General features: G+C 49.3%; 1 protein-coding gene across 2 annotated transcripts in view; it reads right to left on the minus strand.

Moving 5' to 3' along the window:
- The window catches only part of MON2 (MON2 homolog, regulator of endosome-to-Golgi trafficking), a 1155350-nt gene that overhangs the window by 592397 nt on the left and 536783 nt on the right, over nt 1–26170 (minus strand). For both annotated transcript variants that reach the window (XM_069629845.1, XM_069629844.1), the window contains exon 12: nt 18010–18242. In XM_069629845.1, coding sequence (XP_069485946.1) covers nt 18010–18242 — 233 coding nt within the window. The remainder of the gene's footprint in view (nt 1–18009; nt 18243–26170) is intronic.

Below are 26170 nucleotides of genomic sequence, written 5' to 3' on the forward strand. Positions count from 1 at the left end.
AAACTTACAATCGATATAATCACTTTATGTAGCCGTTTTTTTGCATCAGGATATTTTCTTCTCACTATATTGTCCCTTGCCCACAACTATTAGTTCGCTCCATTTTTGATGCATATGATCGTTGATTATTATTGTTCTTACCAATTGGGGCCATCATATTGGTAAATAGCTCCACTTTATTTACTTCGTTTGTACCTTCTCCACATTGCTTAATGTATTTTGGTACCACCTGCATTACATGTTGATTGATTCATTCAAAATATTTATCATGCCTTTTTATACGGTTCTGTGCTTCATTTAGGCCTATCGGTCCATTTTTATCATAGCATTCAATTGGAGATTTGCCTGATAAGAGGGCTAATAGTGCGCATAGAGGGAAATTATCACTTTCATGTCTATTAACTATAGCCATATCAACTATTAACATAGTTGCACTTTCGTTTGTGAACACAATCAATAGTAGATGAAGCACGCCCATCTGATCTTGTGAAAGCCATGATTGTGTCACTAGGACAGTTTCCGTTTAGTCTATTTAGATCAAACTCTCCTACAATATTTGCCCATCGTTTACCTTGACGATTTGATAGGATCTTATTCGCAGGTTCTGATATACACATATCTTTATTGTTTTGTACTGGTTGATTGTCACCTATTTTGGCATTAAAAGTCCCCCTACTATCCATATGGGATAACGATGCACATATTTTTGTAAAATCGATACTAACACTTGAACATTCTTAGTTGTAGTTTTCAAATTCAGAGGGTCATAGATATTTAGAAAGAAGTTAAGTTCTCTCTTGGGTCCTGAATCTGTTGTGAATCTGTCAGGCTAAACAATGGTCTACTGATGAGATTTGCACCTTTCAGTTATGGTTCTTTGTTCCTACTGGGCTGTTTACAGAATGACTGAGCGCTTTAAGATTAAATACTAAGATGCCTTTGGCCTAGTGCGTGATCTAAAAATAAAAAACGGGCATTAGCCCCCAGACGGGGCGAGCCAGCCAATCAGATGGCACAGAACGCAAGCTTGAACCGCTGGTACAAGTTCACGTTCCAAGCCGCCTGACAGCCGGCTCCCTTCAACCCCATCTTCCCCCCCACCCTCTGTCCCATTTTGTAAATTTTATTTTCCCCACACCCCTACTAACCTTATTTCGGTGATGGCCGTTGCTGCCACCGCCACATCCGCTCCTTCACTTCGCCTCCTGCGGGCCGCCATGGAAAGGGAAGAGGGGCATCGTACGGAGCCCCGCCTTAACTTTCCACGGTGGCCCTCTTGGAAAAGGATATTCCTTACTACAGCCGAACGCTGTGCGCAACCCATTGAAGGAAGGAACATTATTTTATTTTTTTTGCACCCTGTGTTACCGCTTTGGTAACTGGGTGTTAATTGGCTTCATCCCCCATTCCGGGGCTCGAAAAGATCCAGTGTTTTTAGGGTGTCATGCTCCTTGTTTGCAGTCACAAGGGCCTCATCGATGCCTTCCCAAACAGGTTGGATTCTTCCACGGGTTTATTTATAAGTGATGCTTACATCTCTGGCTTGAATTCAGAGTTCCGTAGCTACGCATGTCTCTTCAGGAGTGTACCCTGAGCCAGGGATCGACCAGCTGTTTCGGCAGAATCCAAAGTGTTCTAAGTATGCTTTGGTTCACCTGTCTGCCCTCAGTGACGGTGGTGAGGAGACTAGTACGTAGAGGTTCAGGACCCTCCTGTATGCCTTCCTGTAGTGACGGCCACTGGGCATCGGCGTAGCTGGCCAACAAGGTTGTGTTGGCAATACGTGTTGAAAACGCTGCTGCGACCGTGATCCTCTTCCCAAGGGCGGGCGTAGAGTCATTTACCTTCCTTATCGGGGGTGCCTCGCCGGTTGACAAAGGGACCCCTGCCCTCTTTCTTGTAGTAGTCACCACCAGAGAGTCTGGGGTGGAGTGACCTCTGATATACAGAGGGTCTGAGGGTGAAGGACGAAAGAGTCTATTCTTGGGTTAACACCTCTTGTGAGAGCAGGAGTTGATAAAGAGGGTGCCAGACGTTTCTTAATTGAATTGAGGAGAGGAATAGCCTGGCTGGCAGACGGCTTCTCCTTGAGGATGTATTCCACAAAGTTTGCTTCAGGGACAGCTTCATCTGTAGCAATCTTAAAGTGATCAGCTGCTTTAGGCAACATTACGTTGAAAGTCAATTGATCATCCACTGGCGAGTGGGGGTGGACTGGGGGAGAATCCAGAGCCAACGCATCAGGATCATGTGGATCTGGAGACTGCCATGGTTGAGGGTCACCCTCATCGGGGTTCTCCTCCCAGCCCTCTATGTGATCGTGCATGTCCTCAGGGTTTATGAATTCCTCATCCTGAGTGTTTGCAGTAATGTCTTCTTCAGTTAGGTCATACTTGTATATATCCTCTTCCAAGGAGGAGTCAAAAAGCCTTGGAAATGTTGCTTTTGGGGTCCACAGGGCTCTCATCCCGTGGCCTCCTAGGTGTGGGTTGTTCTGAACGGGAAACAAACCTGTCCAGTCTTTCCATGCAGTTTTCAAATTTCTCTAGTCCAAATCGAAGGCGCTCAACCGTTGAAAAACGTCTAGATCGGGCAGAATGGGTCTATTGAAAATGGTGGTGTTACCTCAGCTGCTTTACAAGTTTGCCAACGTACCCTTGTGGCCGGGCACGGACTTTTTTCGCGACCTGACTCGTACGATTAACTCCTTCCTTTGGCACTCGGGAGCGGTCCGGCTTAAGTATGAGACCTTGTCCACCCCCATGGCCAGGGGGGCTTTGGTGCCCCTGATTTTCTCAAATATTGGCTAGTATCCCAGATCCAATATATCTCCCATTGGTTTAATACAACTGACCCCCCCCCCCACGTCCGGCTCGAGAAACTTGCGGTCTGTGACCGCGAAATCCGCTCTTTGGTTATACAACCCGCTCCTCAGGTGCTGGACTCACAGAGCCCGTTAGCCTGCACATCCCTTGCATTAGCCAAAACATGGAAGCTGCTTGGAATAGCCCGCGCCTTCCACGCCAACCTTCCCCTCTGGAACTTCCTCCCGGGGGTTCCCCAGGTCACACCACTTATTGTTCGTCGCTGGGCCGAGGCAGGCTATGAGCTGCTGCGGGACGTGTTTGACCAGGGCATATTCATCGAGTGGACTGATCTTCCCCTACCCTTGAGGAGTGACCGGAGTGTCTGGCTTCAATACGCGGCTCTCCGTAAGACCCTTAAGCGTAATTATCCAACATTCCCTGCGTTACCACCAGACGACCCGGCCATTGAGGAACTCACTTCCCCCTCACCCATGAAAGGTAAAATCTCTAGGTTTTACTCCATGCTGCAGTCCAGATCCTCTCCAGAATTTTCTAAACTCGGGGGGTCTTGGGAGGGGGACCTGGGGGAGGAAATATCGGACGACCGCTGGGCACATATATGCGATCGCACTCACCGGGTGTCCTTTAATTCCCGATTCAAACTCATTCAGTTAAAAGTGCTGCATAGGTTCCACTATACTCCGGCTAGATTGCATCGCATGTCCAGTGAGCATCCTTCTAGTTGCCCTCGATGCGGGCATGATGACGCGGACTACATCCACATGATCTGGTCCTGCCCCCGCCTCACACAGTTCTGGGGAGCGGTTTGCGCGACGGTATCTGCTATGCTCGATCGCCCCATCGATCCTTCTCCAGCATTGTGTCTCTTCCATGATCTCCCTGGCCTCCCTCGTAACTCTAAAAAACTGACTGGCCTCTGCATGCTCTTAGCGGTTCGGTCCATCCTGCTCTGCTGGCTTCGCCCCTTTCCCCCCACACATGCCCAATGGTTAAAGGCAGTTACTTGGGCCTCTGACTCTGAGGAAACTTGGTCTCACATGCAACCTACTCACTCCAGGCCTAGGGACATCTGGCTTAGATTCCGCTCCTACTTATCCGACCTTGACATGACTCCGGCTGCTTCCCCTCCACCTGCTCTTTCTCACTAGTCTGAGAGTTCCCCCCATGTTATTTTGATCAGCCTCCCCTCCTTGTATGTCGTTTGTAATTCTGTTTTCTTTTTTGAGTCATCTAATGTGCAATCTCCGTATGACTGTTTCATGATCTGTATTGTCAGTCTGTACCTGCTGGGCGCTGTTCGCCTGTTTTGCTGCCATGCTGCCTAATAAAAAAGAATTTAAAAAAAAAAAAAAGAAAAACGTCTAGATTTTAGTGTCAACATCGAAGACAGCCCTTCTTCGCCCTCAGAGAACTCCTCCAGAGGGACCGACAGAGGTGTGACGTCTCTGTGTCGGTCTTTCAACTTATTGGTGGGTTACGGAACTCCCCTTAGGCCATCCTCGGATCTCGGTGGATCCTTCGCCTTCTCCGTAGGCCTCGAAGCATCCCTGGGCTGCCGTTTCTGAGAATCGGTGGAAACAATCCTAGCTAAGCTGTCAGCGACTTCCTCCGCATTCGGGAGGCGCGTAGCTTCAGTCTGCGATTGTGATAAAGTCTTGTCTTCGATGGCAGCCTTTTAGGCAGTGCCGTCATCGGCAGAACCGGAACCCTATCGGCGCCAGACGCCTTCTTGTGATGCGTCTCGACGGTTCCAGGTATATTAGGGGTAGCGCCCTTTGTTTTTGATGGCCCAGTCGCTAGGCGCATATGTGGCTACGGGGAGGGCTGCCGATCCTGACCGTCGGCGTATGCACCCAGAGCTTCCGGTGTACCTGTTGGCGCTGAAGTCTTCTTCAACCTGGCCGAAGATTGACTTGGAGTTGTGTGTTTAGTGCCGTATACATGTTTGTCTTTGTCGCAGAGGTGTGACTTCCCCATACCAGTGCTTAAGCCGTGCCTAACGGGCCGGGGACAGACGATGCGGAACGCAAGCGTTCCATCGAAAGGTCAACAACCTCCGGTTCAGAGTTATGATCGTCACTCTCGCCGTCGTTACATTCGGTGGCTGCGGCAGCGGGAGAAAACTCAGTCTTCGGCATACCGTAGGCCGCCCACCACTTGACTTTAGACTCCTTTAATGTCTTAGGACGGAGGAGCTTACAAGCCGCACATCCTTCTTCCTTGTGATCGAGGGGCAAGCACCGGTTACACCGTCTGTGCTCATCTTTCCAAGGAAATTTGCTCTTACAAATAAAGCAAAACCTAAATGGAGTCCTCTCCATAGCCGAGGATGGTTAGAGTGACGACGGCCAAAGGAGAAAGCGGAAGGAAAGGCATTCTCAGATTATAAGAAAAATTTCCACCCTGACCCCACTCTCCCTACTGTGTAGGCCAGCGGAAGGCCCGGCCATGTGGTCGGCAGCGCAGACTGGATCACCGTCCGTCGAAGTTCTTCAAGGTCTTCAGCAGAGATCTGGAACAGCCGTCGAAAGAAGGGAAGGATAGGGTGATCTGAATTATTTTAAATAACTATTCGACCAAAGGTCGTGGGGACAATAAGCAATGTCTTTGACGAGCTCCGCCTAAGGCGTTCTTCCCTAGAAGGTTTACGAAACATTAAAAATTGCATCCATAGTCTTAAAACATTTCTTTAGTCCAGTACCCTGTACTAGGAGCGTCTTGGAAGTTGAAAGCTATAGAAACATCCTCAGCTTGAAAAGTGTTGTAAAGGTAAAGCCTCTGATAAAGGAGATAAAGCTGATGTGTACTGTGTGTGTTTCGACATTCCTTCCGAGGACGCAGAGACTTTTTGGGAAAAGTGTTTGTTATGTGTGCCTGTCGACTTATCGTCAAAGTGCATTGAAGATTTTTGTTTCAATGTTTGCTGTTCGGTTCGCGAATGAACGGTATCGTTATCCGTTTTGGATGTTTGTCCTGTGGCAAATGTGAAAACGAGAGCTTAGTGAAAAAAAGACGCCTCGAGCCAGAATCACTAGTGACGCTTCTTTCTGATACCCCATGGCCATGCTTGGACTTTTTAAATTGACCAAGTGTCTTTAGTGTGGGAGCGTTATTGTGTGCCTTTGTCGGCCAAGTGTGGTCTCCATCACAGAACCATGTTTCTTCCTTCGGGAGCCCTCTGCTCAGCTACTGCATGCTCATCTGAGGTGGGGACTGGCACGTGGGATTCGGCGGAACCCATAAAGTCTTTGTGCACTATAGCTGCCTTCCTTTCTCTGACCCTTCTGATCCTGTTGGCTTATCAGCCTCAGCTAGGATAGCATAGTCCTCCCAAAGTTTAGTACATCTCACTTAATTTTTGGGTCGAAACAATTTACAAGACGGACAGCACTTTTTTCTGAGTGGTCTCTCAGAAGGCGTCCTTCCACAGATACTTCCTATAGCAGGATGGACAGAATTTAAAGGGAGTATTTTTTCGATGAGGTTTTAAAAAGGCAGCACGACAGAGTGTGGAGGGGAAATGTGTAAAAAGACATTCTCTAAAATGATAGAAAGTCTGAGAATCCCCCCACTCTCCCTACACTAAAAAGCCAGTGCCTGGTGTAGGCCAAAGCCAGCGAGTCATCGAGTTGAGGAGATGTTAGGGAGAATTCTCTGTTTAGGCTGAATTTCCTAACCTAGTGAGTCCCCCAGCAGCTTTGCTGGATTTTTGGGGTTTGTTTCTCCTGCCAAGAGCGAGACTCTTTTACCATCACTCTTGGGCATGATTTGAGTGTGTTTCTTTGACTCTAGATGTATTTAATGGGCTATGGGGACTTTTACTCCATAGGGCTTAATGTGTTTTTGTGTTGTGCGTTACACAGCACCCTCAGTGCAGTAACAGAGGGGTGTCATAGTGACCCCCAATTATAGACTCCATACCCTGGGACTGACTACTGTCTCCCAGGGCATGTAAAGTCACCATTGACTTTACTAGTCTCAAATTCTGAACAGAACCAGTACAAACCATCATACTGTGGACGTACTGGCCAGGGCAATTCGATTGCCCCGGGGTCTGTTAGTCGAGGGGGCACGTCTCAGTCCCCCCTGATCGAGTTTTGGCTGGTGGCAGTGGATACTACTTTTTATATTCGACCGCAAATATTTTCCTATGGGATTTTCCCATTGTTCGAGGCTACCAACTTTAATTATTTAATTCCTATAGCCTCGAACATACCGCCGGTTTTATTATTTAATTGGCTCACAAGTAACTGTTGACTTTCCTGCCTTGCTTAAGAGTTCCTAAGTATTAGTGTGGTGTATTTTCCTACATTCTGCCTTTTTCCCTCCCTTTTTCGTTAACTTATTGGAGTGCCATCTATAGTTAAGCGCTCACCTCTGTCTGGAAATAAGTGGTGTTAACGAAGACTTGTCTGATAAGGAATGTATATATAATAATAGTAACTATGTTGAGAGTGATTTACAGTAATAGTGCTGGAGTGTTTCAATCAGTGTGTTTTTAAATAAATAATTATATACCTTGATACCAAAGCTCTGGTCAGTGTTTGCTTGTGGTATTGTGTCTGAGTGCCTATTGTGTATACTTTGCATACTGCCTAACTCTTCTTGAGGGAAGTCTGACTGCTCAGCCACAGCTGCTAGGTACATCTGGGTGGTACAGACTGCTACCAAATGGGTTTACTGCTAACACCTGTAGTCCTAAATCTTTTGCAGTGTTCCCAAAGGGAACTGCACAGGAGAGATGGTTGCCGAAAAGCTTGGAAATTTGGTGAGAGTGGATTGTCAAGCAATGGTGGAGTAGCGGCAGCCAACGCAAAACATTGCCTTCGTTTTAAGACTTTAATAATGGTGTTAGCCAAGAAACTCTCCATATATCGATCGACCACAATAGCAGAAAAAATAAATCTGGGGAACCTAGACGCGTGAAGGACCATGGATACAGTACACGTCACACTAGGGATAGTACTACAAACACGCTCAGTCGACGCCCCCTTTTGAACTTCAAAAACAAGTCACAATCACAGTCACACAGTCACACACACACACACACACACACACACACACACACACACACCTAAAACTAATAATGTCTGGAGGCTTGTCCTTTTTTTCCCCCTTGTTTTTGTGTCGTCGTTCCCCCCATTCGTTTCATGCTAGGTGATTGACCTGTGGCCAAGCTTGCACTTTGCTGCAGGTGTTGTGCACCCTTGCTTAATAGGGACTGGCTCAAGCACCGGCCACTACAGTCCAAGTTACAAGAGTCCTATTCCCCATGTTGCTATCAAGCAACATGAACATGGCAGTCCAGAAGCCCATTGCTCTGCTTTCTCTGTTCTTGTGCAAGTTCCTCACCTCTCAATCAGTGCTGTTTCACCGAGCAATAGCGTTTCCTAAGTATATATTGGTTGTCTGCCATATGATTTCTGATTGGCTGCAGATCAAGACCCATGCAGACGCTTGAACATCTAGTAGGTAGAGTTTTCCTGCTCCCACTCTGCCTGCACAAGGACACAGTGCTATGGGTTTAGCAGTGAGAAAACGCAACCAGTGATTTTGTAGATGTCAAACAGTGATTATGGTAGCGATTTTCATGGGTTTTTCTTCCGGGCAGGATAGGACTGGTATCAGGACCTAAGGGTACAGTCTTACTTTCCCCACTTCTCTAACATTTGTCCCAGTGACTGAACTGGGGCTCCTCATTTCACTTAGCATGGCTGCAACCAGGGTCATTAAAGGAAGGACTCGGGGAGCTCTGTGTGATCCTCCTTATACAGCCTCTAAGGATTGCATCACAGAGAAGGGGGGGTGCTTGGCCCCAGTGTTCCTAAGCCCTCTTTTACTGGTGATGTATAGGTGATCTCGTCACAGTTGCTACTGAATTTGAAAAACGTCCCTCTTGATTCGGACTCAGAGCACACATCTGCACCAAGACATGCCCACTATCTCTACTGGTTGTCAGGGGAAACTGTGCCTGGAACGGGCGTGGTTATGCAGATTGTCAGAAGCAAAAGCCCACCAGTGGCTGTGGATGCATGGACTGAAAATATCATGTTACCCTATAGACATTCATTGGGGCTCATCTCCCTTGGAGGGTGATACAAGAGCACACAAATTCCAAGACTTTTCCCAGTTTCTGCCCTTATTTACTGCTCTCCTGCAGTGGTGACTGGTACAGGGAAACCCGTCAATGGGATTCAGCCTCAAGCCTTCCTGATCACTCCAGAGAGCCGTGGGTTGGAGAACATGGATTAAGATCCGTCTAGGGCCAGGGGTAAATGCAAGAATCGAGTAAGCTCTAAAACTGGCAGCAAGGGGAGGTGAATGTCGGGGCTCTAAAGTTCTTTGGGATACAGGAGCAAAGACTGTCCGTGTGAGGATGGACACCAACTCGCCACAGCCTGTGTAAACAGAAAGGGTGTCACGAGGTAAAAGATTCTGGGACTTCGACCATTTGTTCTCCCAGTTGGCCAGCCACATGAGGAGGATGGATAACATCTTTGCGGGTATCCTCACAAGGGTCTCACTTCTCTATTCCCCTCCTTTCTGAGACTTTATTCCAACAGTGATCACACTGTTCTGCAACCTTTCTCTTTTCCGCCCTAAGGTATAACCCAGAACATTACCCGTCTGTTCCTCATGGTGGGTTGCCCAAAGGGAGACGAGGGAGGGCCTCTGTGTATCCCCTCTGTATATTTGGAGGGAGTGACTCATGTCAGCATCTCGAAGATCCTGTCGGTCACCCATGAGGACATATGAAAGATAGGAAAGAGTCCACAGTTTAAACCAGCAGATGGTTGGGGCATACCATCTCTCTTGCCTATTCCAAGTCAGACGTTCTGCTCCCTGTGGGAGGCCTGGTCTGGACCACCCTGGGTATGGTAGCTTGCTGGCAGTTGCTAGAGGTGATTGATTACCTGCAGGAGATTAGCTAGGCAAGCCAGCAGTGCCATCCCCAGTACCTTTGTGCATCAATATTAGCACCACCCCCCAGGGATTGCTGCTTTGGGACTGCAGTCCCTGAGGTTTCACGCACGTCAACAATATGTATGATTAATAAATGCCACACTTGGTTCCACAGTAAAAATCTGGTCTGTGTCTTTGGAGCATCAAGGGCTCATCCAATATTTCTGGTACACTTCACAAGTAAGGAATGGAACGAGGAAGAGGGGTGTGTGTGTGTGCAATGCACTCATTACATACCAGTAATCTTCATTACTTTTAGTCCCACTCTTCCTCATCTTAGTAATTAACTCCTCCTTACCCTCCCTGGAGGCCAAATAGTCTTCTGTTCTTTACAGGAGTATTGTGGGTAGAAGAAACAAACTGGTAACGTTCTTTCGATGGGCTGTTCCTCCGACGTATTCCTTATCTTTGATATAATCCATTCCAGCTTGATGGCCTCGGAATGTTTTCCCAGTAGAGGGCGCTGTGCGTCGACGTCACTCGAGTCGGTGTCCCTCGACAGCCTCCGTATCGGCGCCAACGTCATCATGAGTACAAATAGCCTCATGCAGCGTCTGTTGCTCAGTTCCGTTTTGAAGTTTAGTTTTGCTTTGCATGAATTTGGTTAATAACCTTGAAGGAGCGTAAACTGCAACTACAAGGGAAGATTTTTACTGCGGGAAAGGATGGGAGGGGCGATAAGGAATACGTCGGAGGAACATCCCATCGAAAAGAACGTTACCAGTTTGGTAAGTAACTTGTTCATCGAAGGGATTGTGTCCTCCGACGTATTCCTTATCTTTGATAGACTCCCATAGCAGTAGTATATAGAGGGGGCGGGAGTAAAATGAAATGTTTCCCTTTAAAGATATACAGAATGCAACACAGCTTTTCCAAATTTTGTCTCCTGGCTGGAGGAGGAATCAAGGCTGTAAAATTTGGTAAAAGTTTGTGCGGACGACCAGGTGGCAGCCGCACATATGTCCTTAATTGGAGCTCCTCTTTGGAGAGCTGAAGAGGCTGCGATACCCCTGGTTGAATGGGCCCTAAGATGTTGAGGGGGCTCATTTCCTGCTAATTTATAGCATTCTATAATAGTTAAAATATTCCATCTTGAAATGATTTGTTTTGTAATTGGCAAACCTAATTTGTGCCCTGCATAGCCCACAAACAATTGGTCTGCTTGTCTGATTCTTGCAAGTCTGCTAATGTAAAAGCTTAAGGCACGCCTTGGATCCAGCCTGTGTAATCTCTCTTCCTCTTTCCCTGGATGGGGAGGAGGATAGAATGAGGGTAAAGTTATTTTCTGAGTTATGTGGAATTCTGAGACCACCTTTGGGAGAAAATTGGGCTTCACTTGTAAAACAACCTTATCTTTATGAAAGATTGTATGAGGAGGTTTACAAGACAGAGCTTGTAATTCGCTCACTGTACTGGCAGAAGTTAAAGCCACTAGAAAAACTGTTTTAAGAGTGAGAAACCTTAATAATCAGGAATCAATGGGTTCAAAAGGAGTACCCATTAGAAACTTCAAGACTAGGTTTAGGTCCCACAATGGAACTTGAAAAGGTTTTGGGGGATAAACATTAGTTAATCCTTTCAGAAATTGAATTACTAAGGGTAATTTGAAATATGAAGGCTCCTCAGCAGTACGCTTAAAGATTGACAGCGCTGCAAGGTAGCCCTTGATCGTACCAACTTGGAGACCTGAATTTGCTAAGTAAAGCAAGAAAGATAACACCTTCGGTGTATTACATGAAAAGGGTTCAATATTCTTTTCTCTACACCAGCTGCAAAATTTGTTCCAACGGCAGCGGTATAAAGTCTTTGTTGCTGGCCTTCTGGCTGAAAGCAACACCTCCATGACATCATCCGGGAGATCCCAATCCTTGTATCTCAACCTTTCAGAAACCAGGCATGAAGGTTGAGGGTTCTGATACCCGGATGTAGAACCTGCCCTCCTTTCTTCGAGAGAAGATCCTCTTTGCGAAGACGAATCGGAGGGCAGATGGACATGTCTACCACGTTCTTTCTCCAGGCCCAATCCAGGGCAATTAGGGTCATGGGTTTCTGGAATCTCCTCATTTGAGGAATGACGGGGACTGGAGGAAACGCATACAGAAGTGGATAATCCCAGTCCATGACGGACGCGTCCCCTACAGCTCCTCTCGGGGGAAATTCCCTTGAGCAATACTGATCGCACGTCCTGTTGATACTGGTGGCGCACAGATCCACTTGCGGGGATCCCCAAAGAGCGAAGATCTCTTGAAGGACTTCCTGAGCTAGTTCCCACTCGTGGGAGACTGTGTTCTGCCTGCTCAGAGCGTCCGCCGTCAAGTTCTTCTCTCCCGCTAGGTGAACTGCCGATAGAGAGATTCTTTCTTGAATTGCCCAAAATCAGAGCTGCATTGCCTCTCTCCACAGTGACAGTGACCCTACACCTCCTCTTTTGTTGAGGTAGTGCATGGCCACTGTGTTGTCCATCATTATCAGGACATTTTTTCCCTGTACTGATGGCAGGAAAGCTTTCAGCACTAGTCTGATCGCTCTCAGCTCTAATAGGTTGATGTGTAGTCTGGACTCCGATGGAGACCAACGACCCCTGATGGTCAAGTCGTTGGCATGGGCTCCCCACCCTGTGAGTGAAGCATCCGTGACTACTGTTATCTCCGGCCATGGTTGCCAAAACTGTTCTCCTTTTAAGATGTTCTCCTGACAGGCCCACCAATGAAGTTCTCGAGCTACTCTGGCCGGGATTAGTAGGAAATCGGACATTCTCCCTGAGAATTGTGACCCCTGGGTCCTTCGTGCCCACTGGAGGGATCTCATTCTCAGGCGAGCCTTTGGCACTAGGAAGATGCAGGATGCCATGAGGCCGAGCAACCTCAAAAAGTAGAAGGCTGGTATACGCTGGGCATTTTGAAATCTAGTCACCATCTGAAGAATATCTTGAGCCCTCACCTCTGGTGGCGAGGCTTTTCCCAGGGATGCGTCCAGGACTGCTCCAATGAACTGGAGTCTCTGTGATGGTATCATCTATGACTTCTTTAAGTTGAGGGAGAAGCCCAGCTTGTGAAGGAAGTGGCAAACATAATCTAGATGGATCTGAGCTTGTTCCGGGGATACTGCTCTGATCAACCAGTCGTCCAGGTAGGGGTAGACGTGAATCCCTTCCTTCCTTAGACTAGCAGCCACAACCGCCATTAGCTTGGTAAAGACCCTCGGGCAGAGGTCAGCCCAAATGGCAGAACTCAAAATTGATAATGAGGGTTGTCAATTGCGAACCTCAGGTATTTCCTGTGTTTGAGATGGATTGGCACATGGAAATAAGCACCCTGAAGGTCTAGAGATACCAACCAGTCCTGAAGCTGGAGGGCCTGAAGGATCCGAGAAAGGGTTACCATCTTGAACTTGTCTTTCCTGAGGAATTTGTTCAATCCTCGCAAGTCCAAGATGGGTCTCAATCCTCCGTCGTCCTTTGGTACTAGAAAGTAGGGGGAATACCAACCATTGCTCCTCTCCGCTACAGGCACCGGTTCTATGGCACCTTTCTCTAGCAGGTCTGAAATCTCCTGCATAAGGAGCGGGTCTGGAAACTTCAAAGAGTTGTTCCCTGGTGGATGACTCTGAGGAGTGTGTAGGAAAGGCAGGCAGTAACCTTGGGCACCTGTCTCCAATGCCCAAGCATCTGACGTAATAGCCTGCCATTCTGCCAGATGTTGAGTTAACCTGCCCCCTACTGGTGTCTTGTGAGGGGAGACCTCAGAGGGGTTTAGAAGCGGCTGACGAAGATGCTGAGGGTAAAGTAGCACCTGCTGATGCGGATTTTGTACCTTTGCCCTGTCCACCACCGGTGAAACGTCTCTGGCCCCTTTGAGCTGGCTGCCCTCTGCCTTTTCCGGATGCGGAGTAAAAGCGAAAGGACTTACCCCTCCAGGATGTACCTGTCTGGCGATTTGGAGTTTGCCGGATTGCAGCCCCAAGGGATTTCACTGCTGCTTTGGATGTTTGTAATTTCTCCAGGCTGTCATCAGCCTTCTTTCCAAATAGATAAGTGCCGTCAAAGGGCATATTCAGAAGCACATCTGGAGCAAACCCAGATTTCCACAACCACGCAAACCTGCGGATTGTGGTACTCGCCGCCATGGACCTGCTGATACTGTAAGCAGAGTCAATGCCTGTTTGAAGGGACTCTCACATTGCATCCTTACCATCCCTGATTATGTTTAAGAATGCTTCCCGTTCTTCCCCTTCTGGGAGACAGTCAGACGCAGATGAAGCACACTCCCAAAGTGTGTGGCTGAATCTTGCTAGCGTGCAAGTGGCGTTGATAGATTTAAGCGCCATACTACATGCCGAAAAGACTTTTTTTGACATGGCGTCAAATCTTTTATCATCTCTGTCTTGTGGAACAGTGGGGTATGCCGACTTACTGTTTGATGAAGTCGCTGCCTGCACAACTAAACTCTCTGGAGTTGGATGTTTGCTTAGATATTCAGGATCTGAAGCTGATACTCTGTATTTAGCAGAGTTTTTTTTATTTACTGTAGGGATAACGTCAGGAGTCTCCCAATTTGCAGATATTTTCCTTTGCAGAGCAGCATGAAAAGGGACAACGGGATCCTCTTGGGGTCCTTCATCCAATATATCACTAAGGTCATCTGGCTGAAAAGAAGGTTCCGGTGTAGTCCACCCCATACGTTCAATTATTATAGCCGTAAGAGCCCTGTAATGTATCTCAGCATGTTCTCCAGGTTCTGGTCTAGCAAACACTACTTCTGGAGGTGTATCTATACCACTTGTCTCATGTAGAGACGTCTGTAGGTCTTTTAACCTATTTTCTTCAGAAATGAATTCCTCTGGAATGGGTACTGTAGTCCATTGTAGACCAAAGCGTCTCTCATTGTCAGAGTCCTCCCCTTCCTCATATATAGAGGACAATGCTCTAAAGTAATCAGACCTAGGATATGAAGTAAAACCCATTTCTAGAGAAGGAGCCAAATTTGTTGTTACTGCCTGAGAAAACGTTGTGGTTGTCGACGTGGACGTTGTAGGCTTCGATAATCCTGAAAAGGGCGTCGAAAACATTGTAAAAGGCCTCGATGAACTCGAGAGGATCGTAATCCTACTCAGCGTCGTCGATATTGTCGATAGCACTCTCAACGTCATGGTCGGGGCTTTCGACATCTCTGGTGCCTGTGACGTAGTGGCAGTTCCAGGCTTATCCTTCATTGGCGTCAAAGACGGCGTCGATGAGGCACATTTATGCGTCGAAGGTCCATTCGACAAAGGTGTCGATGACGCAGATTTGTGAGTCGAAGGAATCTTCGACGATGGCGTCGATGATGCAGTCTTATTGCCTTTACTCGAGGGTTCATGGCGCTAGAGTATTTTCACTCGCCGGGTTCAGCGTTTTAATTTTTCGGGTCTTTCACCCAGGGTATCACCTTTAGCCGTCTCCGAGGGGGTCGAGGCCGCTTTCTCAAAGACGCTAAGCATTTTATTACGGAATTCCTCCCACTTAGCCGGAGAGCTGTGTTTCGTGGGGCAGGTGACCCTTTCTGGAGAACTAGAGGAAGAAGAAGAGGGAGATCTATGGCGCCTCTTCTTAGAGTGTCTCGATCTCGAAGAATGATGGGAACCGCTTCGAGATCTCGATCGGGAATGTTTCTTTTGACAATGAGGAGACGAATGTCTCGACTCAGCTCAAGAAACTTTTGAAGGGGTAGAAGTTTTAAAAGCCTTACCTCTTTCTAACTTCCCCTTACGCTCCTTCAAGGCTTTCTCGGTCATGGACATACAGTCCTCACACTCCGAACAGTGATGCTCTGGTCCCAGGCACCACACAAACAGATCCTGTGAGGATCTGTTAAAGACATTTTCTGTATACAGTCGCAAAATTTTTTGAAACCGGCCCGTGGAGTCGATGGTTCGGATGAAGATGCCATCGTTATAAATTTAGATTTTAGAAGAAATTGGAAGATTTTTTATGAAGAATGGAACCGAGCATTACGTTTCCGAGGCAGGCGAAGCGCGGAAAAATGGAACTGAGCAACGGACGCTGCTCTACTCAAAAAAAAATCTGAGGCCAGCAAGCTGTAATCGATTATATCAAAGACAAGGAATAAGTCGGAGGACACAATCCCTTCGTAGTCTGGGTTTTAGATCTCAGATTGGAGCTGGGAATAAAGAAAAAATAGGATTTTTATTGTAAAAGATTCAAGTCAGGGTTGGATGCTTCAAGTACTGTGATGAGGAAGAGCAAGAGTAATAATGATCCTCGGGAGATAATCTGGGCCTCCCCACAAAAGACACTTTCTATTCCCATGTCAGACCAAAAGCGGGTGAAGGATGGTGATGAAGGATGTGCAGTTGCTAGAGAACAGATTTATAAAAGTAAATGTTCAAAGATGGGTGGTGCGCCAAGCCTCATGTTGCTTTGAACCTAAACTCATTATCAGCGGTTACGGTCCATTTTCTTTTTGAACCTTTCCCTCCATAGGTTTCTATGGGACGCCCTTTCTTTTTTGCTAATTTTGAAACCATCTCCTGACTTTTGGAGGTAAGTAACGCCTTCTATTTTACTTCCATTATGCGTTTTGCTCACTCGCATGGGGAAACCGTCTGGTCCCCAAGGCTGTCAGTACTGAGAGACTGAATCGTATTAGGAATTCTTATATTTCTACAATTACGCACCCCTCCTACAGTGATATTTTGTATCCTTATAACTTCTAACCTTATAACATTTTGGTTGCTTTGACGGTGTATCTAAGACATGCTGATGGCAGGTGTGTGATTTTTACTGTTTTTATTATATTTTTCTTGTGCACTTTTTGCATTTACTGCGTGTGGCTATTAAAAGTGGCAAGCACCTTAATATGGCTGTGCGATGAGATTTTTAGCTTGTTCCGAGGCCTTCTTACTGCCTTCACAGATCAGGAAATGCCTTATACAGTAATTCTTCCTGTGCTAAGGGGCTTTGTGTATGTGTGTGTGTGTGTGTGTGTGTGTGTGTGTGAGGGGGCAGGGATTGCCTAGTCCTGATCCACATTCTCTGATGCCTGAAAGTCTGTTGCTGGGGAGATGTGATGACCAGTGGTTGTCCATGGTTGCAGGACCTCTTGCTGTTTGAATGGTACAGATCATTGCCATTGGTGGGCTTGGGAAGTCATTTCCCCTGGAATTTCGGTTGTAAGAGAACATTCTTTGGACAGTGTTCAAGGATCAGGAGAAGGGAGCCATTCTTCTGAAGAAGGAACTTTATGTTAGTTGATACTTTATTTATAGTGGGATGGTTAGAGTAGGATTTGGCACAGGACGGTGGCTCTTTGATTTGGCAGACTTTGACAATTCCTTTAGTTTTAGTTCAATGCAGGGAAACCCCTCTTAGAGATAGGGACAGATTTTTCTATTCAAGAAATAAAAGTTTATAACCAAACCCATGCCACCTTTGTGTGAGCTTCCTTCTTCGACACCCTAAAATATGTACATACTTAGAGTATAACTGGAATGACTGGTGTTGCTCTGTGTGGACTCATTGTAGCCCTACACCAATCTCACACCCTACCTGAGACTAAGCCGTGGCTGTTCTGCTTCCAACCTCGTTTGGGGGTTTTGGCTAACATCTCTGTCTTCCCAGTTCACCATAATAGGGTGGCCTCCTAAAATCCTCCCACCAGGGCTGATTTTGGAAATGTATCTTATTGGTTGACCTTTCAGTTATCGGATTAGTCTCACTGCCCGTCCTGGGCTCAAATGAATAATCAGAATCACTTTAACAATACACACTGGGCAACCTGACAGCTCTCGTTGGAAGGTCTGCCCGGACTGAATAACCTAATAAATACGGAATGTCTAGACAAAATTAAATCTTACTTGGAAAGTATCATTAAACAGATATGTCCATTTATTTACTGGTGCCTACCGCATGCTAACATGCATCGTCATGTCTTTGCTGCCTGTCACGGTTTTGCTGCCCCATTGACATTTGAATTCAAATGTTGGTTGTGCCACCATGCATGCTGGAAACTAATTTAGGCACTCACCCCACTGTGTGAACCATGTCATCCGCCAATCCCACTTCCCCATCACTTGCTCTAGAACCCCTTCTGCTTATTGTCAAGCACTGTACTACCTGAAGAATGGTACAGTGCTTGAACGGAGCCCAAGTTGCAATCAGAAGCACTTTACAATGCTGCTCTACAGGTGACTTGAGATGCAGTGCTGGATGCTTATTTACCTGGATCCCTCTCATTTTGGTCTGATCTCGACTGCGAGTCCTGCTGATCTGAAGACTGCGTTTGGGACTGAGCTTCTTCCGAGGAGGTTTGGCTGTCTGTCTCACACTGTCCAATCTCCTCTTCAATCATTGTAGTAATGCCTCTTACAAGGTCGAGCAAGCAATGAAAGGCCACAGACATGGCATATCCTTCGGGAATAGTGGGTGGCTCAACCTTGTCCAGCATTTCAAGGCTAAAATGAGTAAATAAAAGTTGATAATGTCACTTGTTAAAATGCCCAATCAGTGCAAATTAAAATAAACACAGCAAGTAGGTGTATTGACAACTCCATTCATCTTTCCAAAACCAGTCATGCTCAAAATTTCATACAACTAACATTGCTTTATGTTAGTGGCTTCCTATGGCCCCATTTAGGCAAAAGAAACCAACCATTGGCCTCTCAAGAAGTGATCTGAAAGAAATGAACAAGTAATCTGCATACAGATTTGAACCTTACATTTGCTCTGTACTTTTCCACCACCAGACAAGAACAGGAAACCTTAGCATCATCCATTGGATTTTGCACTTGCTTGCCACAGAAAGAGGAAAAAAAAAAGATAATCAAGATTCCAAATCTGCTGCTAGAAAATCCCTTGGTGCAGCGATTGCAGCGCGCTGACGTGTGGCAGGGTGATTCTGTGCTGGAACATTGGTGAATGACTTAAAGGTACTCCCTTAAAGTTAGGGCCAGCTCAAGGGCTTTTTTCTGGCAGGCCAGTCAACTTGATCATATTCTCAGGTCAAGTATTCATGTTAATTTCAGAAATGTAAACAACATTCCACATAAACCATGCAAGAGATAAAATACATATCAGTGCAAACAAGAATAACATCTTTAAAAAAACCATACAAATTACTATCTCAAAATATTTGGCGACCATACAAATCCTCATATCAAATCATACTCCAAAGCAAATGCTTTCTAATATAAAGTGCTGATTTCAAATAGGTTAAAAGAGACCAACGCAGCCGCAGCGATTCAGCCCAAAGTAAACAGATCAATGCAGGCCCATACTGCACAAAACCCATTCAAGAAGTAAAGGTCATAACACAGAGCTTGTCGCACTTACATACGCAGGGCAAAAAACGATCAAATGGTCAAGGTCTTCGTATGGAGCCTCACACAGAAGGCAAGACTGATTGTCACCCACCCCAGACCAAGTTGCCACCACTGCCCCTAAAGGAACACAGCCAAACCGTGCCCATGTTATGAGGACACGGTCCACTGGGAATTCTGCTCACAATAAATACTTCTGTATACCTGGGGAGATAATGGGCATTAGCCCTCTATTCTTGGTTTTCAACATCTCCATGTTTTCTCCATTTAGTCCAACATGCTCATGGAAACGGCTGGTTAGCAGTTTTACTTCACCTCAAGATAACACACTAAGAGGCAGAAACAAATGTGTGAGGTTAGGTTCCATCATTTGTTTCTTAACATGGCACAGCCGCAGGATCTTACCACGAGTATCTTTAACGATCATGAAGTTAATCAGCGCATGAGTAAGGGTTGCTCTCTCGTTACCCCATAGCCTGAGCCAATGAAAACAGGCTGCAGAAAAACCACATCACCAATCAGCCTGCAAACCAGTTCTAGATGTACTACATAATTCGGAGCCGACAACGGCAGGCCCAAAATTGTCTTGAAAAAGTTTTTCTCCACTGTTTGGATAGAGGTGACATTGGTATAACCTCACAACTCCATCCCAAATCTAGCAACCAAGGCTGCTTTCTCATTGTACGACTTGAGCAGCAAATGCATCGGTCTGACTAAGCATGGCCATAGACATGATGACCCCTCCCAATTGCCTGCTTAAATTGGACAGCCTGTTTGCTCACATGAGGGGTGAGGCCAGGATTAGAAGAGAATCTGTCCCCCAAATAGTTGAAATTGTCGACTCTGGGCATCACCACCGGCTTCTCGGCATTTACCAATAGATCCAGACCATCCAAAAAAAACAATCAGAAATAAGCCTCTGCAAAGCTCTCAGAGTATGCGCCATCAAAACGGTATCATCAGCATATACCAGGAACGGCAGGGACCGGCCACCCATCCCGGGTACATCGGGCGAGGATCTCTGTAAATGTTCATATAAGTCATTGATATACAAACCGAAGAGTAGGGGGGCCAGGAGACAACCCTGGCACACACCTAACTCCACTGCAAAGGAGCCTGCGCATCACCCATTGGCACCACTCCTGACACTAAGGAACAAGTTACTTACCTGTAACTGTTGTTCTCCAGCATGGGTCTGGCATGGATTCACAGGCTCATGAATATTCCCCGTTGTCAGGCTGGGAATCCTCTGTAAAGAAAAATCAGTATCAGTTTCGTTTTGATCTGTCTTTCGTAGTAGTAACCAATCACTGATCTCTGCGTCATACTGACCACAGCCAATGACTGCCATCTCCCCAAGCCCCGCCTCTGGCAGCCATCTTCAGATTTGGTAGCACGTGAAGTGGCAGTAAGACCAAGTGAAGAGCCGCAGAGCGGAAGGCGGGAGGGTTCGCATGTGAATCCATGCAAGACCCATGCTGGAGAACAACAGTTACAGGTAAGTAACTTGTTCCTTCTCCAGCATGGGGTCTGACATGGATTCACATGCTCATGAATAAAGAATACATAGCAGTACACACAGCACAGCAGCACAACCACGGGAGGTGGCAACAGGCTCAACATTAAGCAATACAACAACTCAACATTAAGCATCTCTTACCTTCTGACCAGGCTCACCTTAGGCGAACAGGTTGCGTAGCACTGCTTGGCCGACCCTGGACTCCTCCCTGGAATCCCGGTCGACGCAGTAGAATTTCGTGAAGGTGTGCGTCGACCTCCACGTAGCAGCCCTGCAGATGTCCAGCAGGGGCACACCAGATAGGAACGCTGTGGTAGCTGCGATCGCTCTGGTGGAATGGGCTCTCGGACGGCCGGGCAGCAGTCGGTTTGCCAACCGATGACAGTACATGATACAGCCGGAGAGCCATCTGGAAATGGAAGCCTTTGAGAGAGCCTTCCCCTGATTGACAGGTCCAAAGTTCACAAAAAGTTGTGACGTCTTCCGAAAACTCTTTGTGCGGTCCACGTAGAACTTCAGCGCTCTAGCCACATCCAGCGAGTGCAAAGTCCTTTCAGCCGGCGATGAAGGCGACGGGAAGAAAACAGGCAACACCAAGGGTTTGTTGAGTTGGAAGTCCGACGGCACCTTGGGCATGAAGGAGGGGTGCGTCCTGAGCACTACCCTCGTGTCGTGAAAAGTCAAGTACGGGGGCTTGCAGGAAAGGGCCTGGATCTCTCCCACTCGTCGTGCGGAGGTGATGGCCACAAGAAACGCTGTTTTCCACGACAGGAACTTCAACTGAGCTGAGTGCAGACGCTCGAACGGAGGTCCCATGAGCTTGGTCAGCACCATGTTGAGCTCCCACGCCGGGGCCGGAGCCTTCACCGGTGGGAACGATCTGAACAGTCCCTTCATGAATTCTTTCACCAGACGATGAGACCACAAAGACATCCGTCCCGTGGGTATGGTGTATCGGGAGATCGCAGCAAGATGAATCTTGATGGAAGCGTGTGCCAGTCCAGCCTTGGCCAGCGTCAGTAAGTACGGCAGTACTTGAGGAGCCGTAATCCGTAGAGGGTTAATCTTCTGTGCATGGCACCAGACAGAGAACCTCTTCCATTTGTGTCCGTAGCATTTAAGAGTTGAGGACGCCCTGGCCTTTGCAAGAACCTCTCTGCAGTCGGCCGGTATGTCGTAGCCTCCAAACTCTAACGCTGCAGGAGCCAGGCCCGCAAGTTCAGCGACTTCGGGTCGTGATGGAGGATGGCGCCTCCTTCCCTGGAGAGAAGATCCGCGTCCACTGGCAGCTTGATTGACGGGGACGCTGACAAGTCCAGAAGGTCCGGGAACCATATCTGCCTCAGCCACGCCGGTGCGACGAGGATCATCCTGCACCGTGACCTCTTGAGCTGGCTGATGAGCCGGATCAGCAACGGCAATGGACGGAACGCGTATAGAAACAGGCCCTCCCAGGGGAACGAGAAAGCATCGCCCATGCTCCTCGGCTGGGGAAACCTGCTGGCGAACCTCTGGCACATGCAGTTCGTCGCCGTCGCGAACAGATCGATCTGGGGTGTGCCCCACCGTCGGAAGAGGCGGTCCACTAGATCCTGTCGTAGTTCCCACTCGTGGCACGAGAGCAGCTCTCTGCTGAGCGAGTCGGCGATGGTGTTTTTTTATTCCTGCCAGATGAAACGGCACCAGAAACATCCCTTGGGCGACGGCCCAATGCCACAGATCCTGCGCCTCCTTGGACAGGGCTGAGGATCTGGTACCGCCCTGCTTCCTGATGTAGAACATGGTGGTGGTGTTGTCGGTGAAGATCCTCACCACCTTGCCCTTGAGGGACGGAAGAAAGGACCCGAGGGCCCAAAACACTGCACGGAGCTCCAGGACGTTGATATGGAGGGACTTCTCCGTCGGAAGCCAAAGGCCTCTCGCGTGCAGATTTTCGGTGTGCGCTCCCCACCCTTCCAGGGAGGCATCCGTGGTCACTGTCTTCTGGTGGCCCGGGGTCTGGAAGTCCATGCCCGCCATCAGATGCGCGCGGGTGCCCCACCACCGGATCGCTCGTCGGAAGCTCTCGTCGAGTGTGATCCTGTCCTCGAAGTTGCCCGTCGTCTGAATCCAGCGAGCGTCCAGGAACTCCTGTAACGGGCGCATCCGAAGCCTGCACAGGCGGATGAGATAAATGCAAGAAGACATCATTCCGAGGAGGGATTTGATGGACCTCACCCTGGCTGCATCCGCAACCAGCATCCGCTGCACCTTGCCCAAGATGGCCCTCGTCCTTTCCTCCGACGGAGAGGCCAGAAGCGCCACTGTGTCGAGTTTCGCTTCCAGAAACAGCGCGTCTTGCGCGGGCACCAGGTGGGATTTGGCGTAGTTTATGGAGAATCCAAGGTCCGTGAGTAGTTTGACGGTCCTCGCCGGGTGCTCCGCGGCGAGTTCCCTTGTCTTTGCTCGGATGAGCCAGTCGTCCAGGTAGGGGTAGACGTGGATCCCCTCCAGGTGCAGCCGCGCCGCCACCGGTGCGAGGCACTTGGTGAACACCCTGGGTGCCGACCTCAATCCGAAGGGAAGGGCTCTGAACTGGTAGTGACGCCCTTGGACCACGAATCTGAGAAACTTTCGGTGTCCCTTTAGGATGGGGATATGGAAGTAAGCATCCTCCAAATCCAACGACGACAGGAAATCGCCCTCCTCCAGCTGCCCCAGGACGTGCTGGAGGGTGACCATCCGGAACTTCTGTGCCTTGATGAATTTGTTCAGTCGTCGTAGGTCCAGGATGGGACGCCATCCTCCCGTGTTCTTCTTCACGAGGAAGTATCTTGAGTAAACTCCGGAGCCCCGAAGCCTCTTTGGGACGAGCTCGATGGCGCCTTTCTTGAGCATCGCCTTTACCTCCAAGAGAAGTTGAGGGACGTGATGTTCCTTCCTGGCCACGGGGGGGACGCGCGGGCACTTCTTTAGAAACTCGAGCGTGTGACCCTGGGCCAGGGCATCCAGCACCCATCGGTCGGTGGAGATGGACTCCCACACGCTGACGAAGCTCCCCAGCCGGCCTCCCACCGGGGTGCTTCGGTGGGGGCCCGACCCCACGGCCGGTTCAGTCCTGCTTCGACGAGGCTTTGCCGCCTTGTCCTCCCTGGCGAAGATGGTGGGGTCTGCCCGACTTGCCTCGTCCCCTGTAGGCTTCCTGTGACGACGAACGGGCCGCTTGACGATAGGTGTAAAATCCGCCGCCGGAACCTTTGGAGGCACACTGCTTGCCTCCGCTGCTCCGAAAGGGCGGCCGTTGTTGCTGGAGTACACCAAGAGCCCGGACCGTCTCCGTGTCCGTCTTGATGGCTTGTAGGGAATCGTCCACTGTTTTCCCAAACAGGTTGTTCCCGTCGAACGGCATGTCCAAGACCCTGGTCTGCACGTCCTGCCGGAAGTCTGTTTCCTTGAGCCATCCACGCCGTCTAAGGCAGACGCCGTTGCCCAACTGGCGAAATCCAGTGTCAGCGATGTCCGTCGCTATCGTAATGGAGTGGTCCGACGCCACTTCTCCTTCCTGCAAGATCTCTAGGGCCTCCGCCCTCTTGTCGTCTGGTAGGAAGTCCAGCAGGGGGGCGATTTTGTACCACAACTCCCTGTCGTAGCGGGCTACGATAGCCAACGCGTTGGCAGCCTTAATCGTCGTCGCTGCCGATGAAATGACTCTGCGTCCCATCGTGTCCAATTTCTTTCCCTCGCCGTCCGGCGGGGAGGTTGACGTAGAGGCCGATGCCCCCCCCCGCTTTCTTCCTGGCCGCCGCGGAGTCGACTGAGTCCGGGGTCGGCTGCGCCCGAAGGCACAAGCGGGCCGCGTCTGGGACCCGGTACTTCTTCTCGTACCGATCCCTTCTCGCAGGCGTTGTGGATGGGTTCTTGAGGAGGGCGAGACCCTCGTCCCAGATATCGTCCAGTAGAGGTACAGCGAGGACCGTCTTCCTCTTGGTCTCGCGCCGTTGATAAAGGAAACCTTCCTTCTTCTCTTCCGGGCAGAGCTGGAAAAGCTTGGATGCCCTGGCGATCATGGCATGAAACGATCCAATCTCGTCGGGCGGGAAGCCCTGGGAGGAGGCGACGACGGGAGATCCTCGTCGTAAACCTCGTCGTCTGTACCCGTCGCGGCCGTGTCCGTCCCCGTATCATCCCCACGGGTCGTGGACAGGGAGGAGGGCTGAGCAGGGCGCGATGGTTGAAAAGGAGGTGGAGGATGAATCCTTCTTCTCTTAGGAGGAGGGCTCCCAGAAGGGCCTGGCTCCGGGTCCCCCATCAGGAGCGGTTCCTCCGTTGGTAGTAACGGCAATCTCGTCCTTATCTCCGAGCATAAGGACTGTATAGCCAACAAAATGGTCGCCGAGTTGTCTTGCGGCACTGGTTGAGGTGATTCCGACGGGCGGGCAGGAGCTCCGTCGGCACCCTCGACGTTATCGTCGTCTCCGGCGTCGGGGTCCCTCCCGACGGGCTGGTCTTCTTCCATGCCAACGCCGTGGCTTAAGACTTCGATCAGCTCCTCTTCAGAGGTTGAGGCCGAATCCACGACGACCTCCTGCCCCCCCTTTTTCTTCTCACGGGGGTCCTGTCGATGGGCATGAAAGAGGACTCCCTTCGCGGTGGCAGGGAGACTCTGGGCCCCGAGGTCGCCACCACTGGTGTAGCCTCCACAGGCTGAGCCAGGGCCGCCGCGACGGTCTCGATAGAGGCCTTGGCCGGGTGGATCAAGGCTTTCACCACCTTAGGTGCGCTCACCGCCTTCTCCTTGGGGGGAGGGTCACCGCCTCGCTCCCCCTCCGATGGGGCCTTCGAGCTCGACCGGGGTCTCTCCAGGAGCTTCGCCGGGTGCTCGGCCTTCCTCTTACCCGAGCCAGAGCGTTGGCTCGTGGTTGATGGCGCCGGGGAGGATGCGCCCTGCCTGGCACCCATAGAGCCCGACCGTTCGGCGCTCCCGGTGCCAGCGGACTCGCAGTGCTTGGCCTTCTGTTGGGCCCCCGTCGCCGGGGCGCCCTCAAAGGTCTTAGAAGACTGCTCGGATTTCTTCTTCTTTTTCTCGCCTGACGGGCTCTCCCCTTCCAGCCAGTTGGCGAGACGCAGATGGCGGTCCTTGATGGTCCGCTCTGACATATTGCCGCAGAACGCACAGTCCTTCTTCACGTGCGTCTTGTCCTCATGCAGGCAGTAGAGGCAAAGGGAGTGTTCATCCTCCTTAAAGACATTCTGAAGCTGGCAACCAGGACAGACCCTGAACAGCTTTCCGGGCGTCGAGCTTCCCTTCTCCTGTGCCATGTCCGAGATGGGCCTGAGAAACTTCTGGAGTCCTCCAAAAGCGTGGCTTGACGAAATCTTCACCCTTGAGGGGCGTAGAAGAATCCGACACGACTCCCCGTTGATAGGATATAGCTTGAGGCTCTTTTGACCGAAAAAGAGAAAATTTTCCTAGGAAAAAAGCGCGAAAAAAGCACTAAAGCTCGAGAGCAATAGCACGAGGATCCCAACACTTGAACGTGCGGTAGAAATCTGAAGATGGCTGCCA

This window comes from Ambystoma mexicanum, chromosome 12 (genome assembly GCF_040938575.1).
Source record: "Ambystoma mexicanum isolate Mex_15411 chromosome 12, UKY_AmexF1_1, whole genome shotgun sequence".
Classification (NCBI taxonomy): Eukaryota; Metazoa; Chordata; class Amphibia; order Caudata; family Ambystomatidae; genus Ambystoma; species Ambystoma mexicanum.